Source organism: Populus euphratica, unplaced genomic scaffold (genome assembly GCF_000495115.2).
Source record: "Populus euphratica unplaced genomic scaffold, PopEup_1.0 scaffold19.1, whole genome shotgun sequence".
Classification (NCBI taxonomy): domain Eukaryota; kingdom Viridiplantae; phylum Streptophyta; class Magnoliopsida; order Malpighiales; family Salicaceae; genus Populus; species Populus euphratica.
Genome location: NW_011499853.1, coordinates 56,263 through 75,782, shown reverse-complemented (window position 1 = coordinate 75,782; position 19,520 = coordinate 56,263). Strand labels below are relative to the sequence as shown.

At 30.0% G+C, this 19,520-nt stretch overlaps 1 protein-coding gene across 1 annotated transcript; it reads right to left on the bottom strand.

The window, feature by feature from the left end:
* Positions 1–11,446: 11,446 nt before the first annotated feature.
* On the bottom strand, positions 11,447–14,391 carry LOC105122045 (uncharacterized). The gene is made up of 2 exons (XM_011020948.1): positions 13,260–14,391; positions 11,447–11,961 (listed from the first exon to the last, which is right to left on the bottom strand). The coding sequence occupies exon 1, from the start codon at positions 14,297–14,299 to the stop codon at positions 13,310–13,312; it is 990 nt and encodes a 329-aa protein (XP_011019250.1). The 5' UTR covers positions 14,300–14,391; the 3' UTR covers positions 11,447–11,961; positions 13,260–13,309.
* Positions 14,392–19,520: the final 5,129 nt, after the last annotated feature.

The window sequence follows — 19,520 nt, the reverse complement described above, 5'->3', positions numbered from 1 at the left end:
TTATTTTAAATAAAATAAATACCGATCAAAAGTATAAGGCATAATTTTATAGGTGAACAAGTTGATGAGGGATAAAATTAAAAATAAAATTTTATTTTATAAATCATTTAAATAAAAAAAACAAAAAAAAAACATGTACTATATTTAAAGGAAAAACAAATTGAAAAGTTACTTTAAAAATCTGGATGAGGGTCATGTGTGAAAATAAAGAAAATAGAAAAAATAAAAATATAATTATTGGCGTCACATCACAAATCGGTACATCACACATGGTATCTAAAAAGAAAGGAGCGTTAAGACAATTAGGTTACCTTCACACATTATGCACGGTTTCATATCTTGTTTGAATGCAATAACTAATACATGTTTTATATTAATTAAAATATCAAATTGTCTTTTTATCAACTTGATGATTATTAAAAAAAACTAACATAAAAAATACTAAAAATCTCGGTTTAATAAATTTTAATTTTTAAAGTAATTTAATTATTTTACTCTTTTTTTTAACATACAAAAATTGTTTCCTGTAATTGAGAGAATTAAAGCGCTTTTCTTTGGATAAAGCTTGCGTGGTTTAATGGAAAATGTTTGAAGAATGATTTTTATAAATTTATATTTTATACTCTTTTAAACATGATTTATAAAATTATTATGATGACATTTAAAAATTAATATGCAAGTCAAATAGGAAAATACAAAAAAAAATTAGTAAAAAAACTCAATAGATATAAAAATTGTTAAAATAATCTAAGGAGGTATTACATTAAGCGTCAAAAGGCATAGCCAATATATTTTTGAGAAAGTATTATTCAAACACTCGTGTGTTATTGTGGATTTATTGGCAATTTGTTTTTATTTGAATCATCAAACTTTTATTCTAGATGATTTGATCCTGATAAAAAACAAACTATTTCTAGTTTCTTAGTTAAAAATGAAATTAAAAGATAAATCATCGGAGTTCAAAAAGCTCTTGAAATGTGTAATGTTTTCGAAGATAGCATGAAAACTACACTTCGATCCTTTATTTTTATAGATAATGCATTCTTGATCTTTTAGAATGTCAAAAATTCATGTTTGGTCAATGACTTGATTTTTTTTTATATATATATAGTCTATGATAAAAGAGAGCAGAGAGATGAATCACTATATTTTAATGATAAAAAGAAAAAATTATTATTGATACTAATTCCAATCATGAAAAATATTGATTTTAATATTAATGACTTCTATTTAATAAAGGGAGTTTATCCTAGGTATTATTTGTCCTTCACATTGCACGAGATGATATATATGAGTTTAAGAAGTTTTTGAGTTTTAAATTGTTTTTTAAATTATTTGAGACTATATATAAATCTAGTAATATGTTTCAAATAAAAATTAATTGTAAATAGTTATTAAAGTAAAACAAAACCATCAACACTAATTTTTTAGTTACCACATTACTTGAAATTTAGGAAAATACAAAAAATGTGTTGCCTTTTTTTTTAAAAAATTTTTTGTTGTAAAAGACACTTATCCACCCCTCAATAAAAAAATAGCTCAAGCATGTGCACCCAAGCTTTGTTTTTGAGTTTTTGCTTAAAAGTAACTTATTTTTTTACTTGGTTTTCAAATAAAATTATAATATATTTTTTAAAATATATACAACTTTATATAATATTTTTTTATTTAATTGCTTTTATAGTGTGTTTGTTTTTATTATTGTTTGGTTAAATAAAATTATTATAACTATAAATATAATTTATTTTTCAATATCAAATATCTAGATCCACTTCTATCTCCTTGTTTTTCTAGTATTTTTTTTGTCATCGTTAAAGATTTTTTGATGTTTTTTTGATATGGATAATCATTTGATTAAATATTTTTTTTAAAAAAACAAAGTGATTAAATACAACTGAGAGATCAAACATATTTATTTGCATCCATGTTTCTAATTTTTTAGTTTAGTATTTTATTATCACTAGCAACTTTTATTGACATGGATAATCATTTAATAAAATAAAAAAATCTGGTATAATAAATAAAGTTGTTCTACCTTTTATGTTTTTACATTTTAGTCTCTATTTATTATGTTAATTAGCATAGATAATTATCAATTTATTTAATTAAAAACATACTCGAGCTTTTTAATTTTTTGTTGGGAATTTTTATATGGCTAAAAACACATTGGGAAATCTCGCATATTCATATTTTTGCTGAAAAAAATACAGAACCCGCAGTGGATTACAAGTCAAATAGCTGATATTTAAGCTAAGCAAAGTCAGGTCATATCTAGTGTCTTCAGACGTTGATTTAGAGTTTTTAATTTCATTTTCACCTACTTCCTGATATGATTACTCCAAACGAATAAACTATATACACTACGAATTATTTGTAAACATAGACTTTATAGGGTTTACAATAAAAAAAATCCAATGGGGGGATCATTGGAATGCTTTTATTTTTATTTTCTTAAAATTCAATTCCATGATGTCCGCAGGCTGCAGTCTGCACATGTCTATACTCGTCTTCTGCGCGCAAAGCCACCACGTAAAAATACAGGAGTAAAAACAATGGCACTTGATATCGAGGCCAAACATGTGTCGTGCTTGGAAACACGGATAAAATACACATGCAAAATTCTATATTTAAGTGATGATTTTCGTGCTTAATTGGGAATAAGTATGGAATTAAAACAATGTTTAAGTTATTATTTATCAGACATTTGAGGGTGTAGTTCAGTGGCCAGCTATAAAACTTACTTTCTAACTTTCCCGAGTTAAATTCTTTTTATGTATTAATTTATTATTTTTGTAATGTTTTATTTGTTTACTAGACTTGTAGAATATTTAGTAGATCCAAAGATTAGTTATGATATGTGTAAGTTGATCCGAACATTCTGAATTATTAAAAAAAAAGTTATGATTTATCAGAAATATATTAATTATAGGATAAAAAAATTTACTTATAATCTGTAACAGAAAAAAAAATAAAAAGGAAAAAGAAAAAAGAAAGGTGTCTTAATCTCCGCCGACAAGGCAGATGGAAGTTCATAGCTTCGGAATGCATCTCTTGCACTCCCTTTCTCCTCGTGAATGAAGTTAATTCCTTGTCGTGTTTACGTTGGGTAAAAGGTAAATTAAAACCGAGGGAAAGCTGCAAAAAGAAAAAAAGCCCCATGATTTTGATTTGACCGAGTTAAAACCTGAAAGTGTCGCTAACGTTGTGATTAAACCTTTTGTTTTGTTATTTTTTTTTGTTTTAAATTGATTTTTTAATGTTTTTAAATTGCTTTGATTTGTAGTTATTAAAAATACATTTTAAAGAATAAAAAAAATATTATTGGCTTCTTCCATTCCATAAATTAATTTGTTGAAACCAAATACTCCAACTTCTTATTTGCGTTCTAATTGAGTCCTCATCCTTTAATTTCCTATACATTAATCCAATTTATGTTATTCTAGCATCAAATCTGGACGTGTGTCCATATTTTCATGGTTTCCTCAACCATGAACACTGTTTTCAGTGATGAAAATACTTTTTTTGTTTTATGATTTTTTGAATTTTTTTTATCGGGCAGTTAGGTAATTGTTTCCCAGGAATAAACAAGTATTTGGTGTATTATAGTTATAGAGTTTATAACATTAGGATGTAATTACAAAAAACTTAAAGATTGATGACTTATATTAGCAAATAAACCTAGGGGAAAAGAAAAAGAAAAAACAAGGAGAGTTCATAACGCATAAAGCCTCAAGCAAGATACATATGCTTTTGAATTTTAAAATTTAAAGTACTCTTAACATCTTCTTTTACTGGGAGATTTATTTTGTTTAGTTCTGAACTAACAGCACGGCTAACCCATATTCTCAAATTAGTTTTTTTTTTAATTATTAAAAAGTAATATCACTTTATACTGCCATAGGTGGAATTGATAGCCAATTTACTCATCGGTCATCGGTTTATTAATAAAGACTTGGTTTCAAAGGGAAAAAAAAGTACATATATGGCGATTAGAATACGTCTTTTATAATATAAAACACTAAGAGATTTGGAGAAGTGAGTGTATTGTGAATTCGCACAATGTTTTTTTCTTGGACTTTTGTTTTTCCATTTTTTTAAATCAAATTTGTGACCGATTTCTTATTATTTGTTATAGGAAAACACACTTCAATTATATAGGACCAAAATGTAAGACGCAACAGAGTGGCATGGCTAATTTAAATTAGCATGACAAATTTCTTTGTACCCTAATTTCATTTTCTTATATTACAATATTTTTTTTGAAGTATTATTTCGGTTTAAAATTTTATTCTTCTTGTTTTATTAATTTGAGAGAGGAGATAATGAAACATTAAAAAATGACAAAAGAAAAGAAAAGTTATTAATTTATCAAGATTCCAAGCATAATATTATTTTTTATGTTAGAAGTTTGTTTCGATAATTAAAGTTTTACTTAAATATTATTTTATTTTTATTATTATTAAAAAAATATATTTAAATTTATTAAGATTTTTTAAATTTGATTGATCTTATCGGAGATTGATTTTTTCCCTTAAATTTAATACCACAAATTAGGTTTTTTATATAAAAATTTAATTCAAAACAAATTTTTAAATCCAAAAACATTTACCTGATTTTTCAACAATCAATCAGTAATGGTTGAAATCTGTATTTATGAATGACATGTCATAAAAAAAAAAAAATCAAACCCATGTGCGCATGCCTGCGCTTGGATTTCTTGCAAGACACACAAGCCATGCGAATCCGGGTAAAGCACCTGACTTCTTCTTTTTCTTCTTCTTTTTCATTTTGTTCTTTCAAATTTGTAGTCAAACCTTCATCTTTTTTTTTTTTGTATTTTAGTTGCATTATTTTTTCATCTAAAGTTTGAGTAGGACCCTCCTTCGTAATTTTTATATTATTACTCATTCAATTAGAAAAAAAGTAAGGTTTTTAAACATGATAAATTATCATTTGATTTATATTATAAATTAAGTAAATTAACTCATATCAATTCAAAATATCATCATCCAAATATTTTTGAAATAAATAAAATATTAAATTAATTTTTAATAAAATATTAGACTTGAATTTAATTAATTAGGTTAGCTAAGCCACCACCTGAGTCCATCTAAAATATTAATATGTTAATATTTATTAAAAAATAAAAAAGTGGCACCCATGATTTTCTTTTTTGTAAAACTTGGTCTTGATTATATGAGCTGGTCATGATTAGAGGTGTTAAAGTAATCAGGTTGCTTTAGCCTAACTTATTAATAATTTAAATTGGTTGAAAAAATAATATTATAATAATATTGATATTTAACGAGATATAAAAGCCCTGTAAATTTTATTAGATACACTACTGAATTTTTGAATTCATGGTTACAAATTTTTTTATGTTATAAACTTTATTGATAATAATTATGAACTTTTTTAGTAATTTTTTTAGTCTCACTAGATAACTAAAAATGTGTTTGGGTAAGAAGTGTAGTGGTTTTTTTTTTTAAGATATAGTTCTTTTAAAGAACAAATTACACCTTTTAAAAGTAAAAAACACATGTTTTTCATTAAAAAAAAGCCACCACACACCTCCCAACCCAAATAAATACCAAGTATTTTACCTAATTCAACAGTAGTAATTTATAAAATCAGAAGTGAAGTTACTGTCAACTTATACCTAACTCATCACCCTTCTTCTCTCATTATAAGGTAATGATTAAGAGTTTGGTATATTTATTTTTTTAAAGTGTTTTCTGACTTTAAAATATATTAAAATAATATTTTTTATTTTTTAAATATCAAAATAATAATAAAATATTAAAAATAATTTATTTTTAAAAAATCACAAATCAAAGCTGTAACAGCAAACGAAAACCACTTTCAAATACATGTAATATCATGTCTATGGGCTCGCATTATTCTGATTTTTTTTTACTGTCCTTGTCTTGGATGATTGAGGTTATTGTAATCATAGATCTTTAAAACACAGATTATAAATATTTTCTCTGTTACGTTTGGAAGTGAACAAAGTCACAAACTGCATTTCTTGGATTCTTTAGACTTTTTTTATTCATTTTTTTAAATTGGGATGGGGACGAAGATCCCATCAGCAAAGAAATCAAAGACATTGACAATTGATTTGAACCCATGAACAGGAGAGGGGATTTGGGGATCTTGATTTTGAAGCAAGGAGCTGCCATAGCTATGGAGGGTAGCCACTAGGCTGGTACCTGAAAAATCTTTGTTTTTTGTTCTGTTTTTGTCAGTGAAGGTGACAGACTTGACCCTTGACAGCTTCTTTGTTTTGTTTGGGGGAAATTACTACGTCCATAGGATTTGTGTCGTTAACTTTTTAACCAATTAAGCTCGTACATTTACCTTTCAGTGATTTCATTTCGATAGAATTAAAAAAACAAAAAAAAAAACCATTCCATGTCAAATTCACCTTACCACACAGGCGCGCAATTTGAAAAGGTAGATTTACGAAAAATTAAAATTTATATTTTTTTCATAATTAATATTTTAAGAGAGAGTTTTTATTAAAATTCATGTAAAACTATAGTGTATATTAATTAACAAAATAATTTTAAAAGCATGGATGAAACAAAATGTAATTTCAATCATATCTCCCCATAATATCGAATAGATTTCGAAACATTAAATTATGTCGTTTCAAAAAGAATAATTAAAACTTTCCAATAAATATAAAATTATAATATGATCTTATGCAGAATGTATGTTGTATGCTGAACTTTGATAACGTTTGATAATTTATACTGGAAACTATATTTTAAAACTTTAAGGATGATTCACGGTGATGAAAATTCAAGCCACTAGAAATGTCCACCACCATTAAACCCTTTCATGACTAATTATATAAACTCCTTAAAAAACATTACAAAGTGGATTTGTGTTTGTCATAATGATTATTGTTGTCCAAAAAAATCTGAGCTATTGGTCATTAATAAAAAGTTAAAATGCGTTTTATTTTATTTAAAATATATTTTTAATAATAACCCATCAAAATAATAATAAAATAATTTAAATTAAAAAAAAACTAAATTTTTTAAATTACAGTTGTACTACAGTGCAAAACCCCACCACCTAACAATGGTTAGCGCTCCGCCGGCCTCTTGGTCACATAACCAAGGATTTCTAAACTAATTATAGTACCAACCAGGCTACTCGAAGCTCTTCATAAGCGGCGGCATTGACATTCGAGCAGATTCCATTACGTCAAGGCATGAGCGTGAACAAGCCGAGGACAATTAAGAATTTAAAATGACTGCCAGGGCTTAATTTCAGTGGTTCAAGCAGACACGAGGTCCAGCAGCATTGAATGAAGTTCATTACAACTTTGAAGAAGCAAGCAACCTCTCATGCAACAGATCCAGTTGAAACCTCCTCATACCTGCAATCAAAACCCTGCTTCATACGTGATTTTGCGGATGTTTGTAAAAGAAGCAAGCTATAGAATATCATAATTAAGGGATTTATTTTGCTAGGCATGTTCTTTCTCCATAATTATTTTGCTCAAGCTTACCCCATATGTAGCAGACAACGGCTCGCCTCCATTGTCTTGTTCCCAGAAGTAGTTTTCACCGCGTTAGGGTTGCCTTCCGAACGTCGTTTCATGAAAATTCCAAGAAAATTTTTGGATTTTTTTAGATATAATCTTTAAAAATTATCATTCTGATATATTTCAAAAAAAAACAAGACAACAATTATTATCATGGTCTCGAGCCACCCCAGTATTCATGGTTCTGCAGCATAATATCTTCTACCTAATGTAAAATAGAAGTCAAAAGGGGGCATCTAAAACAGTATTTCCAGTACAGGAGAAGCCGAGAAGGTGACCATTTACCATATGCCGATGCCTGAACATCCGCAGGCAACTTCGTCCATGATTCAACCATATGATGTGAAACACCAACCATTCCCCTACAACGCATGATTTGTCTGGGAACCTTTATTTCAGTGTACAAGAGACCGAAGCAAGAGACATCATAAGAGGAACATCATTGCTGTCTCCAATCCCTAAGATAAAAGTAGGTTAAAGCTAGCTTGGTAGCTCATCTTCCATTCCTGTATAGTTCTTCCCGATGCTTTTTCGATGGAATCCAAAGGTTTACTCATAGAAGCATGCGAAAGTTGAAGCTTAAGAACCCCACCACCATCGGTCCATTAAAGCTCGGGAGAATCCATCCCTGATCATCTATATATTTATCACCGATCATTTGTTTTGACGCTTTTGCATTCATTGTTCATCCTTTCAACCTCATGACTTATAACTTTAATCGACAAAAAAAAAAGAACATTAACGTTTTCGATGATTTTTTCTGATACAATACCACACTTTTAATGATCAAATTCGAGTCTTTTCATCCTTATTTTCCCCTCTTTATAATAGAGGCTTAGCTGCTGCTAACCAAAAACAAGAAAGAAAAAGAGCTGCAAATCTGAAGAGGCTAAATTATGAAAGATTTGGAACTCCTCGACAAGGGAAAAGGGACTAGATGTTTCTCCTAGATTATTAGAAGTTTCTCAAACAAGAGACAGCCAAGGCACCGAGCATGGACTTGTGATTGAGTCTCTTCATCAAATCAATGGGCAATTACATCTGTGCAAGGATATAAAGAGAGTCAAAAAGAAGAAAGGTAAATAAAAAAAGCCATGCTAAAGAAGAGAAATGCTGTTGAAGGTCCAGATCAACAATCATAGCTTTTGAATGTCCGTAATTATCTGCCATCTTTAGAAACACAAATCTTGATTAAGACGACACCCACTACAAGCATATTGGTTTTCATCCTGGTTACAATTTACAACCTTTGCATGTGAGTTTTACTGACGTTATTTATTAATTAAAGGATTTTTTTTGAAAATATATTAAAATAATATTTATTATTATTTTTTAAAATTCATCAAGGATATCAAAACAATTTTAGAATAAAAAATATAACTGAATCATACTTTCAAACATTATCTAAATTATTTTCAAAACAGAGTTAAGAGCCTGTACCTAGGTTTAACTATACACACTGGTTTTAATTCCCCTTTTGGAGATTGAACCCACAAAATTAAATGCCCAAGTTACAGAAATTCGACAGCATCTTAGGTAAGATTGTATGTCTGTATATATCTAGAATGCAAACAAGCATCCACAAGTCAAAACAGTAGTATTAGATATGAAAATTGATAACAAGCAGACATCTATATGTGCCTAGTAGTTATTTTTTAAAATATATTTTATTTAAAAATATATATTAAATTTATTTTTAATATTAGTATATTAAAATAATTAAAAAATATATATATTTTTTAAAAATTACTTTGTGTGGCTCGGTAACAAACAACGTTAACAGGTCCTTAATCTATAAAAATGACTGAAACAGGGTGTTAAATTCAACAGCCCTTGCGTATCTAGAGTGAGGGGGGGTGAATGAACGAGATAGACCCAGTCTAGAGCTGCAAGCGCTCGGGACTGTTAGAGGCTATGCGTCTAGCCCAATTAAGACATAATTTTTACTTTAAAATATATAAATTTAGTGTATTATAAGATCCATACAAGACGAGAAAAGTAGGAGGAACTACAATAATAAAAATCCCTGTGCTTGTCATAACTAATAATAGAATATTGTGCTCTTAAAAAAGTTGTAGATTCCAAATTTGAGAGGATGAGCTAAGCGGAGTCATCTTTAAGCTGTGTTTGGTCGCTGGCGCGTTTCCAACAGCACCGAGATGGATACAAGAAGCCGTGCAAGACCTGTTCAGAGATTACAGTGTAGCCATCTAAAACTAACTAGGACCCTATCCAAGACAATACAAGGGTCAGAGAATCTCCGTTAAGAGCGGGAGGGACTCGCACCGAACCTTTCTCCCATCACGAGAACAAATGGGGTTTTTTCTATAAAAAAGACCAAGTATTCCGGGTTATGGTATCCTTCAAGGAGACATGCGTGCACAGCTATTCTAGATGGTAAAACAAACGCCGTGGTGATGGGTGCCTCAACTTGTAAACAGTGGCTTCAGTCCTGATTATGAACAATAGTGACCCATGGAGGCGCCCAAGTGGAACTGGGATTCTAAATGTTTCTGCAGTGATTTGACCTGCTATACAGTGCCTCTGGGAAGTGGCGCGGGCTTGCTTTGTTTGAAACTCATGCATATGCATCTGCACCATCTCAGTGATGAGCAATCTGGAGCAAAAGATGGGGAGGTAAATTCATTTGGTGTTTTAACACTCTATTTTGTAGCCCACACCCCAATCACACTCCACCCCCAAACGAGCTCGGACCATCAAGTGTTCAAACCGCGAAGAAAGACTGCTCACGTCTTGGGCTCGAAGAACATAATAAACTCGGGCTGCTTCTAGCTCACGTAGGACATTGTATCGTGGGTGACCCAGAGACAGATTCACCATCATCTTAGACAAATGGAGTGGACAATCTGAGATTCCATAATTAACAGTGTCTTGGTTCCCAGATTGATTGATGAAAACATGTGAATCTAACAAGATTATATGGACGGTAAAAAGTGACAATATATTGCAATGCCTTGTCTGTCCTCATCTGAAAAGGGAACTGACCGACTCAGCCAATTCTCTCAACAAAATCAAATTGTCAAGTCACACCCCGCAGCATCACATGCCCTTAAGCTGCTGTTTATCCAGCTACAATATGTGCGAACCAAGTAACACCTGCAACAACTTGCAGTTACACTGAGAAATTACATTTCACAGTGTCTAGTGGGAGCACTAGATGGAAACACAAGGAAGATTAGCACCAGCTTGATCATCCATGCTTTGCACAAGAACAGAAGAGACACTATACTGCGAACTCTAGTGCTGGGTTCTTCACCAAGTCAAAGAACTGTAAATAAAAAACCTCAATATCAAGATTTATCATCGGGTGTCCAGAAAATCTCACCGTGTAGATAGACCAAGGCCGAGTCCAAGAGTTTTTACAGGCATCTGCAGAAATGCTTTTGACAATCCTCTATGCCCTCCAGCTGCAAGTTCAACAATCCAAGGAGATGGACATTGCCACAATTACATCTAAAAGGTTCATACTAGTGCCAACTTCGTTCTGTAGAAATTTTACAGCATTGTTGCGACCCTTAGCCTCAATTCATTCAACGAAGACTCTAAACTACAGGACTGAATTTCTTGCCTCTACTTTCTCCGAAAAGAACTTAGTTGCAAGCATGTTATTAATCAAATATTCCCTATATGGACCGGGAGATAAATCACGTGGGAAAATCAAAACTTCACTTCACATTCCACAGCCTCTCTGCACAGGGAGGGGCAACAAGAAGTGAATTCCTCTGTTTTGTGCAGAATTTTATGCACGTAAGGAATAGCATCAAACATGACAACGCACTGCTACAGAAAATTTGAGTTGTGAATCATTTGGTATGAATTAAATAGACAAGCGAAATTAATGGATATTAAATCATAATCTTACACTGCATGAAGATTTCATCACGACAACTAGTCATTAACAGCACAAGCTTAAAGACTGCCAATTCAACCATCCAAAAAGGCAGTAGCACATGGAACTGAAACCGAATCACAAGCTCCAAACCTGAATTCTTTACGGTCACATATTCTGTACAATCATTGGATTAACATGACATTTTAGCTTCGAGTTTAACCAGCTAAAATATTCTCCCTAAATGATAACTGTAATAATCTGAAATCTCAATGAGAAAATATATGGAAGAAAACACAACTACGGACCATCATGGCCAAGCCTGATCACCCCAAATTTGCCAAATTACAGTAAAGACACCATAATCCAAACTCCAGCATTTGCCTCCTATCTGGTACAAAGTTGAACTCACTCGGCCTTGTTGCGCAAAGCATTTGCAGAGATGGTGGATCTCTTCAACACCTTAGTATAAGCCATACATGCATTTTCAACAATCAAAGAAGATGCACGTGGCACAACGCCATCTATAAATTCCTCCTGCGGCCAACTTTTGTACTCAAGAAATGGCTTTTTCAGTCCTAATTAACAAGTACAGAGTGAAAATAACATAGCACACATCTTTGTGAAGAATAATTTAAATACAATAAATAGCCTGCAAGCAAAATATAGCCTCTAATGCGAGATATTCACCACATCTCTTAAATAGCACTTTCTCTTAAATAGCACTTTTGATGCCCATTTCTAAAGGATCACAAGGGTTAACAGACTTCTGAATTAGCGATTAAGAATTGTTATTTGGAGCTAACAGACACTAGCCCACCCATAGTACTCATCCATAAAGAGCAGAAAAGGTGTTGGAATCCACTTCGCATTCTCACCAAAAAGTAACTTAATATTCGTTGACAATAGCATGACTAGGATTTACTGGGGCGGAGGAAAAGAAAAGCAACAAGGCCAACATGGTTTGTATTCTAGAATCTTTATCATGAGGAATAGCATTTGCATTCACTTTCTTCTACTTGGCAAGTTTAGAAGCGAATGTCATGTCATAATTATGAAGTCCTCTCAGATTTGGCTAAGGGATAACTAGGAATAAAAGGTCACATGTATGAATTTAGCACTTCACGACCACGCAGAAAACCAACCAAAGTGAAATACGAAGCTGGTTTCTGATGATTAACATGGCTATTGTTCTGAGTGTTGGAAGCACTCGGGTTCAGATAAAATAAAAACTAGCATCCATGAACAAGCCTAATTGGGTCACCCAGTACAAGGGTGAATAGGCACCTTTGTCTTGCTAATGAAGCTAATGAAGTTCAAAATGCACACAACATAGAGTATTTTACCCTCCTTCCCAACCAAGTAGAAGAGAACTAAATGATTTTGCAAATTCATAGCCTTAGCAGGACATACAACAACATCAACGGTCAATACCAAGACTCAACAAGTTAGAAGATAAAATTTCAACTGAACATGGTCATTTCTACAAAGCCACAAATTCAGAATCTCGCATTCCCCCGAAGAAACTTGCTTATAAGACATAGCTAAAGACTTTTATCTCCATGCAATAATCATTTGAGCTCTAAGTAGATGCAACTTTACCAGAGCCATAATATATATGCAATGCCATAACAAATAAATAAATAAAATTCTCCCCCAAATAACCAGCACATCCATTACCATTTTCATTTCTAACTAGAAAAATAGAGACTGATAGTCATTCACGAAAACTTCCTCTAACCAGCATGGAAATTAAAACACTACCTAACTAACTTCTATCCAAGGCATTTATCAAAACGAAAACGAAAATCAAAATAACAACACAAGAAAAAAGAAAAAATTTACAACCTTGTTATTACCCTTAACCTCAATGCATTCAGCCACACCCCTCAACTCCTCTATCTCTCTACCTTCTCCGAAAAGAAGTTAGTAGCAAACATATTTTCAATCAAATACTCCCTATAAGGATGATTCTTTGGAACAAGCTTTTTAAACTGCTCAAACTTCTTTTCTGCTTCATCTTTCTTCCTCAATAAAGTATAAATCATCCCTTGACACAAATACGGCCTAAAATCCCTCGGTTCCTCTTTCACCAACTCCTCATAAACCTTCAACGCATCAAAATACTTCTCCTCCATTACTCTAACTTGCGCAATCAGTAACTTAAAATCCCTCAAATCCGAGTTCTTCTTTTCTTTCTTACATTTATTCATTGCACTCTCAATTCTTTTCAACACAACTTCCAACGAACCACCGGATTCCGAATTCGCCATTACAAGGCCATGATAAGCCTCGACCCGAAGTGGGTCTTTTTGCAAAACTGCTTCAAATCCATCTTTAGCAGACTCAAAATCTCCACTGTAAGTATAAATTTGAGATTTCAACAATGGCCATTCATCTTCATTTGGTTCCAGCTCGATTAATCGGTCAACTACTTCAATTGCCTCTTGAAGTTTCTTTGATTTGATCCTCACCTCCATGAGAGACCGTAAAGCTTCGACATCACTGGGGTTTTGAGCTAGATGATCTTGAAGAGCTCTTTCTTGTTCTTCAAACGAGAGATTTTCTTTGGATGGTTCTTTTGTGGGGTCTGCAGTGGATGACGACGCGGCGACCGGGGAGGCGATTGCGGGTTTGGAGTTGAAGCGCGTGAAGAATAATACGGCAGCAGCGGTGAGAGCGATGGAAGTCGTTTTGATGATGGTGGTGAGGGATTGATTGAGTTGGGTGATGCGGGAGGAGGATGAGGCTCTGATGGAGGTGGAGAGTTTGAAGGGTGATGATGAGGGAGGTGGAGTTTTAAAGGAGAGGGAAATGATGGGGTTTGGAAATGATGGACGGTGGGGGTTGAGAGAGAGATTAAGGGGTTGTTTCGCAATGGACTCCATTCTTTTTCTTCTCTCAAGCTAAAACCCTGATGATAAAAGGAGAAGAAAAGGAAAACCCTGGCCTGGAGAGGAGGGGAAGGAAAAGAATAACTCAAGATTCCAGTTTTGAATTTATGTTATATGGAGTATGGACCATTTGGGTTAGTTGCCACTTTTTTTTGTTTGATTTAGGCATCTAGAGTCTGTTTTGTATACTTGTTTTTTAAATAATTATTTATATTAAAATAAATATTAATAATATTTTTTTATTTTTCAAAAAATATTTTTAATATTAATATATCTAAACAATCAAATTTAAATTTAATTTTTTTTTTTTAACTTTTAACAACATGGTTTACAGTGCCTTTTTAAATAGTGCCATAATCCTCTTGTATTTATTTAAAAAAATATTTTTTTTTATTTTAAAATTATTTTATTGTGATAATATTATTAATACATTTTTAAAAATAAAAATATTATCTTAATATTTTTTTCAACAAAAAAAACATTTTAAAAATAATTATTACTACAATATTAAAAATATACTATTATTTTCTAGGTTTTTCGTTAACTTTTTTTTTTTTGTTAAATTCATCCATATCTGTTGTATTTATTTAAAGTTAGACTTCAATTTTGTTTTTTTTTTTTTTGTTTTAAGCTTTTTAATGGTTTATGTCAATTTTATTAGTATCTATCTTGTATATTTGGCATGTAGAGTTAATGATGTGATCTACACCTAACCAAAAAATATTGTAGAAGTTTCAGACGAGGCAATTACAAAGTCAATGGCAAAGAAACCAAAATATGCATTCAATGAGATCATTCAGGATATATAAAGCAATGTGAAGTTTAACCAATAATAATAAGATATTAGTCAATTTAATTTATATAATAAGAGCTTCATCCATTTATTTCATGGAATAATTAACTTTAACAGCTAGATTTATTTTTTTTAATGTATAATTTGATACTAACAAGTATAATTTTAATTTAATTATTGAATCGAATTGAAATTTTACTATAAAATTTTAAAAAATTTATTTTATACATTTAAAATTTAATAGTGAATGTAAATATAGAAAAATTTACAAAAAAAAAACAAAAAATATTTTGCAAGATTTACATTAGTTTTTTTTATTGTTGTGCATTAAAATAAAAAAATATTATTTAATTAAATACATGCATTAACTTTTTAATTTACAGTTGGGATTTCTTCTTATCAAAAACCTGAATACATGTTTTGTTGAAAAAATTATTTATTTAATCTATAAACATCACACCTTTAATTTCAATTGTAATGCTTAAGTTGCATATATTTTTGTATTTTTTTATATTCAATTTTAGAGTAAAGCTAAAGTTTCACAGGAAGAGGAGATATAAAAAATAAAAGAAAGAGACGTGATAAAAAAATAAAAAAGTTTGGTTGAAATATGGTTTTGTTTTGGCCGTGGGTAATTAGTGATATTAATGTAATTACAAAAATTATAGGCCGGATGTATTTCAAAAAATACACGGCACAAGTTGTTGAAAATATTTTTGTTTACACGATATAAAAAAATATAATATAATGTAAACTTAAAATTATAAATAAAGTTTTTAATAAAATATATATTTACAGAACAAAGAAGGGGTTGCGAGGCATAAAAAAATATAATATAATGTAAACTTAAAATTATAAATAAATTTTTTAACAAAATATATATTTACAGAATAAAGAAGGGGTTGCGAGGATTCCCCTACATTGAGGAAAAGGCAGGAATGGATCATAAATAAGAGGACAAAGAGCATGGAGACAAGCCTAGAAATCATCCGGCAAATTCAAACACTTCAATAAAAACAAACCATTACCTTACCTTACAAAAATCCACAGGGGTCTTTTTATCGCATTATAGCCTCTCCAGATACCTCCAAAAAGAAACCAATGGATGTCACTACATGTAAGAAATGACAATTCAGCTACTGCTTTCACAACCTGCGGAAAATATTTCTTTACGAACTCCATATTTTCCTTACCAACTCCAACACTAATGCTTGTTTCATAGTATAATTATAGTTATTTTTTAAATAATTTTTTATATTAAAATATATATTAATAATATTTTTTTTTTAAAAAAAATTATTTTAATATAAATATATCAAAACATTTCAAAACATATAAAATATATTAAATTTTAATAAAAAAATTATTTTTTTTATAAAACACAATTTACACTGCATTAAGCTTATGAATTTAGTATTGCCACTCCATCTTAGATCATACCCTTAACTTAGTAAATCTATTAGATTGTTGAACAAGTTTGAGTAAAATAAATAAAAATTTAGTTAATCTATGACTTGATTGACTTAACAAAACTTAGCTGAAACTTGATTTGTTTTTTCCTAAAATATTTTATTTTACTAGCTAGAATTTTTTTATATATATATTTTTTAGTTGGTTATTAACCCTTTTCAAGATTTATTATATAAATATTAGAAAAATATTTTATTTTTAAATATAAGATTGAAATACTTTACTATAAATATTATATATTCATATGAAAAAAATTATATTTTTTTAAATATAGTATGATAATTTTTTTTGTTTAAATTCTTTAACCTAAAAAAAATAACATAATAATATAATTTTTTTTAATGTGAGATATAAAATATTTTAAAATAATATTTTTAAATTTTATTTTTTATCATATGTATATTTTATATTCACATGTATTTTTTAATTTTTTTATATAAAATATTAAAATTTAAAATATTTTTTTAAAATTTTTCTAGATCAACCTGTATAACATAAAATTCAGTTTCTTAAACAGATGAACCCCGGATGAGTCTGAAAACAATGTTTCATTTCTACCGTCAAATTAATAAATAGCCAGTTCTGCTAAATCTAAAGCAATTTTAAGCTAGAAACACAGTAACAGGACATGCCTCCGTTTTGGGACCTCCCCGTACACAGGAGGCAGCTTCCCGCTGCAAGAATTGAAAAGAGAGGAATAAGAAACAAAACAGGGAAAAACAAAAGCCTACTGAGAGCAGGATAGAGCAGCAGTACAAAGATTTAACCTAGAAAGATGAGCATTCTTGGCTGACCACCACCACCACTGACGCAAACAGCTCCTCCAGCATTTTCCATCGTGCAAGTTCTTTCAGGACTTTCAGGTGTACCTCTGCGATCAGTGCAAGCTGGCGTACAGAACATGAGATCTGTTAACAATAGCTGAACTATAAAAAACCAAGATTATTACTGTAATTGAAAAAAATAACTTCATATTAATACACAAACATGCCAAGATCAAAAACATGCCTGTAATCCTTGATAAATTCAATCACTTTCTCATCATATTCAAAACCTGGGTTCCATGCTAGTGAACCATTGCCAAGAACCCAGAAAACCATCCCTGCTTATCTCCTGAGAAAGGACACCATTCATATATATTTAAAAATAAAGACAAGGCTAATCCCAAATCATGACATTATAATTTTATTTTTTTTTTTAAAAAAAATCCCAAATCATGACATTATAATTTTATTTTATTTTAAAAAAGAGAGGTTCAAGAATCAACACAGACAACAGTGATTTTGATCGGCCATATTCTCCAAATTCAAAGAATTACCACAAAAAAAAACACAAACTTTCTTTCGTTTTTTACGGGGCTGGAGAAGAGAGCTAACCTGGCAAGAAGTGGGTTTGATGAGAATGAACTTGCAAATGGAAATAGAAATAGAAATTTAAGTGTCTTATTTTGTTTTTTCCTTCTTCATTTCACTTTTGGCAAGAAGGCTAAGGTCGAGAACGGAGTTGATTTCAATTTATTTATACCTCTAAAAGCTCATAAAATCAAGTGAAAAATCACGATTTTGTATAGTTTTAATCAAGTCTATTAGTTTTATACATCTCATTTTATTAATTTTCAAGTTTTTATTTTAAATTTATTAGATACATATTCACTCATAAAATAATATAATTTTATAATTCAATTCATAGTTTTAACAACAAATCTACATTTATATATATATATACACACCCCTGTCGACTGCATTCATCCATGTTTTTCCAGTTCTTTAATAATAAACTACAGCAAATAATTAGATGCATTCCTCGAGCCCATGAAAAGATATTTACTTTGAAGCGGTACATGTATCACGTAAAACTGTTATCTTGCTTTTGGGCTAGTGTACCTTGAATTGTTTTTGGGTGCCTTGTCGGTCCACCGCTATTGAACATGATGAGAGTTTATGATATAAAGAAACATTTTTTTATATATTAAATTAAAATTAATTACATGTTTTAATTAAAATCATAATATTTTAAACGCAGGAGCGATAAACTAGTTATAGTACTGTTTCAAGTTATAGGCGAATGTATCATAAAAATCTGCCCTCGCACTTTGTAATTATCTAATTATTTAAATTATTACAATTACAGATGATTGATTGTAATTGCTAACTCATAAAGCAATTTATTATCCCAGAGAAGATAGTGGTGGGTGCAGCTACCCATGATTTGAGATGCCATTTTATGATTCTATACTGTATTGTAATTATAGTCATTTTTAAAAATATTTTTTATTAAAGTAATATTTATTTTAAAAATTATTTTTAATATTAATATATTATAATAAAATAATTTTAAAATACTAAAATGAATTAATGTAACGCAATAAAAAATTTCAAAAATATTTTTGAAGCTTGCGCACGGCGTTGCATTAATAATAGCTTGGTTACTTCCTTAGCACGTATGTATTAATCATTATCATAGCAAGTAATCCTGGAATTTGCCTAAGAATATGCTTAAGTAATTAGAAAATTAATTAACAGGGGAAACTATAGTGACCACGAACTCTTCCGGGTTCAAAGTAATTCTTGTGTTAGACATTAAAATTTTAAAAATAAATATTTAAAATAATATATATATATAAAAAAAATTTAAACATTAAATTTAGATATATAAGCTTGGAGATTAATGGTAGATGTTAAAAATATTTTTTTAAAAAAAAAACCTGATGTTAAAAATATTTTTTTTAAAAAAAACTACATTTCCAAAGACAAAGATAATGTAACGTCTGCTGGAAAATAGTTTTATTTTAAAAAGTGAATTACAGGAAAATAAATTATTTTCTGATATTTGATAGTGTAATGAAAAATTAGTTATAAAATACTTTTATTATTTTATTATATAATAAAAAATGAGCTGAAAATAACTTATTAATATTTTATTTTTTTAAGTTTATTAAAATAATAAGAAACA